This window comes from Nothoprocta perdicaria, unplaced genomic scaffold (assembly GCF_003342845.1).
Source record: "Nothoprocta perdicaria isolate Ctin4 unplaced genomic scaffold, notPer1 scaffold_251, whole genome shotgun sequence".
In the NCBI taxonomy this organism is placed as follows: Eukaryota; Metazoa; Chordata; class Aves; order Tinamiformes; family Tinamidae; genus Nothoprocta; species Nothoprocta perdicaria.
In genome coordinates, this window is record NW_020455479.1 from 805,423 (window position 1) to 807,137 (window position 1,715).

The 1,715-nt window shown below is 69.7% G+C and overlaps 1 protein-coding gene across 1 annotated transcript in view; it reads left to right on the forward strand.

Annotated features, from left to right (window-relative positions):
• Nucleotide 1: 1 nt before the first annotated feature.
• Nucleotides 2-1,715, forward strand: part of DTX4 (deltex E3 ubiquitin ligase 4) — a gene marked incomplete at its 5' end in the record, with an annotated part of 3,604 nt that continues 1,890 nt past the window's right edge. Inside the window, 5 exons of the mRNA XM_026040242.1 lie at nucleotides 2-108; nucleotides 726-787; nucleotides 863-1,024; nucleotides 1,111-1,172; nucleotides 1,257-1,409. Coding sequence (XP_025896027.1) covers nucleotides 2-108; nucleotides 726-787; nucleotides 863-1,024; nucleotides 1,111-1,172; nucleotides 1,257-1,409 — 546 coding nt within the window. The remainder of the gene's footprint in view (nucleotides 109-725; nucleotides 788-862; nucleotides 1,025-1,110; nucleotides 1,173-1,256; nucleotides 1,410-1,715) is intronic.

Below are 1,715 nucleotides of genomic sequence, written 5' to 3' on the forward strand. Positions count from 1 at the left end.
TGACACCAAGGGGCCGCCGGCACCGCCGCGCCAGGGCCTCGGCACCCTGAGCCGCGGCCACCTGCAGCGCTTGGCCATCGCCCAGTCGCGGGTGCTCATCGCGGCAGGGTGAGTGCGAGCGGCGCTGGTGCCGCCTCCTGCGTCCCCAGGGGCCTCCCGAAAGGCTATTGAGGCCGAGGCTATTGAGGCCGTGAAGGAATCCCCCCCTGCTCCCCCCGCCCCGGGGCCACTTYGTGCTGGGCAGGGGAGGGGACGGGGGCTCCGCTGCATCAGCCCCTTTCTCCCCTTTGTCTGGCTCCCGCCGCCCGCCTTCTGTCGCCGCCTGGCCCCTTTCCTCCGCCGTCCTCCCCCCGGCCCCCTGACCCCGCCGGGAAACTTTCCCATGGAGCAGAGGCCTGGGGTGGGAGGAAGCAGCCGGAGCGCCGGGGCCCGTGGCGGGCAGCGAGGGAGGAGGGGGGAAGAAAAGCGGGCGCGGACAAAAAGAGGCCATGAATAGTTGGGAGAGGCAGGCGGGGGTTCCAAAGAGCCAAAGAAAAGGCTGCCTTTTTTTCCCTTTCCTGAGGGGCCCGCCGCTAGATTAGGGAATTCTCCCTTTCCCGGTCTGTCGCTCGGGCAACTATTGTGCGGCCCCCGGCCCCGCGGCGTGACCCCGGCTGCCGAGGGGGCTCTTCCCGCCGCCTTTGTGCCGGGAAGAGCCGCGAGCGCCGCCCCTCGCTCTGCCGCAGGGTCCCCACGGTGCCCGTGAAGAACCTGAGCGGCTCCAGCCCCGTGAACCCGGCGCTGGCAGGTGAGGCCGGCCGGGCCGGGGGGCGCGCTGGGGCGCGGGGGGCCGCGGGCGCTGAGCAGGGCCCCTCRCCCGCAGGCATCACGGGCATCCTCATGAGCGCCGCGGGGCTGCCCGTGTGCCTCACGCGGCCCCCCAAGCTGGTGCTGCACCCGCCGCCCGTCAGCAAGAGCGACATCCAGGCCATCCCCGGCCTCTCGCACACGTGCCGCAAGACCACCAAGAAGCAGGCCAAGAAGGGTGAGCGCCGCCGCGTCGCGGCACCGGCGCCGGGCCCGCGGCCCCACCTTCCCGCGCGCCCACGCCGCCTTGTCTCCCCGCCGCAGGCAAAACCCCGGAGGAGGTCCTCAAAAAGTACCTGCAGAAGGTGCGGCACCCGCCGGACGAGGTGAGGGCGGCGGGGCTGCCCGCGGGCACCGCTCCGCGTCCCGGCGCCGCGCCTCACGCGCCGCCCTCCGCGCCGTGCCCGCAGGACTGCACCATCTGCATGGAGCGCCTCTCGGCGCCCTCGGGCTACAAGGGCCCGCAGCCGCCCGCCAAGCCCGAGCTCGTGGGCMAGCTGGCCCGCTGCGGGCACGTCTTCCACCTGCACTGCCTCGTCGCCATGTACAACAACGGCAACAAGGTGCGTGCGCCCGCCTGGTTCCTTTGGGAATGGCCATGGGCAGCGCCGGGGCAGCAGCCCGGCTTGTGCAAGCCTCGTTGGTTTCTATATATATATATATWTTTTAAGCTGTGTTTAAATGGTTCTCTGCTCCTGTGCTTGGTAATGGTGAACTTTGCTCGGGGCGTTGCGGCGGTGCTGCCCCCGTTTGCACCCGCTGAGGCCGTGTGGAAGCCTTTGCAGACGCGCCTTTGGTTTGGGACACTAGGAGGGAAAGGGCCCGTGCGCTGGGGATTGCTATTATTAGCAAAAAAAAAAAAAAAAAGG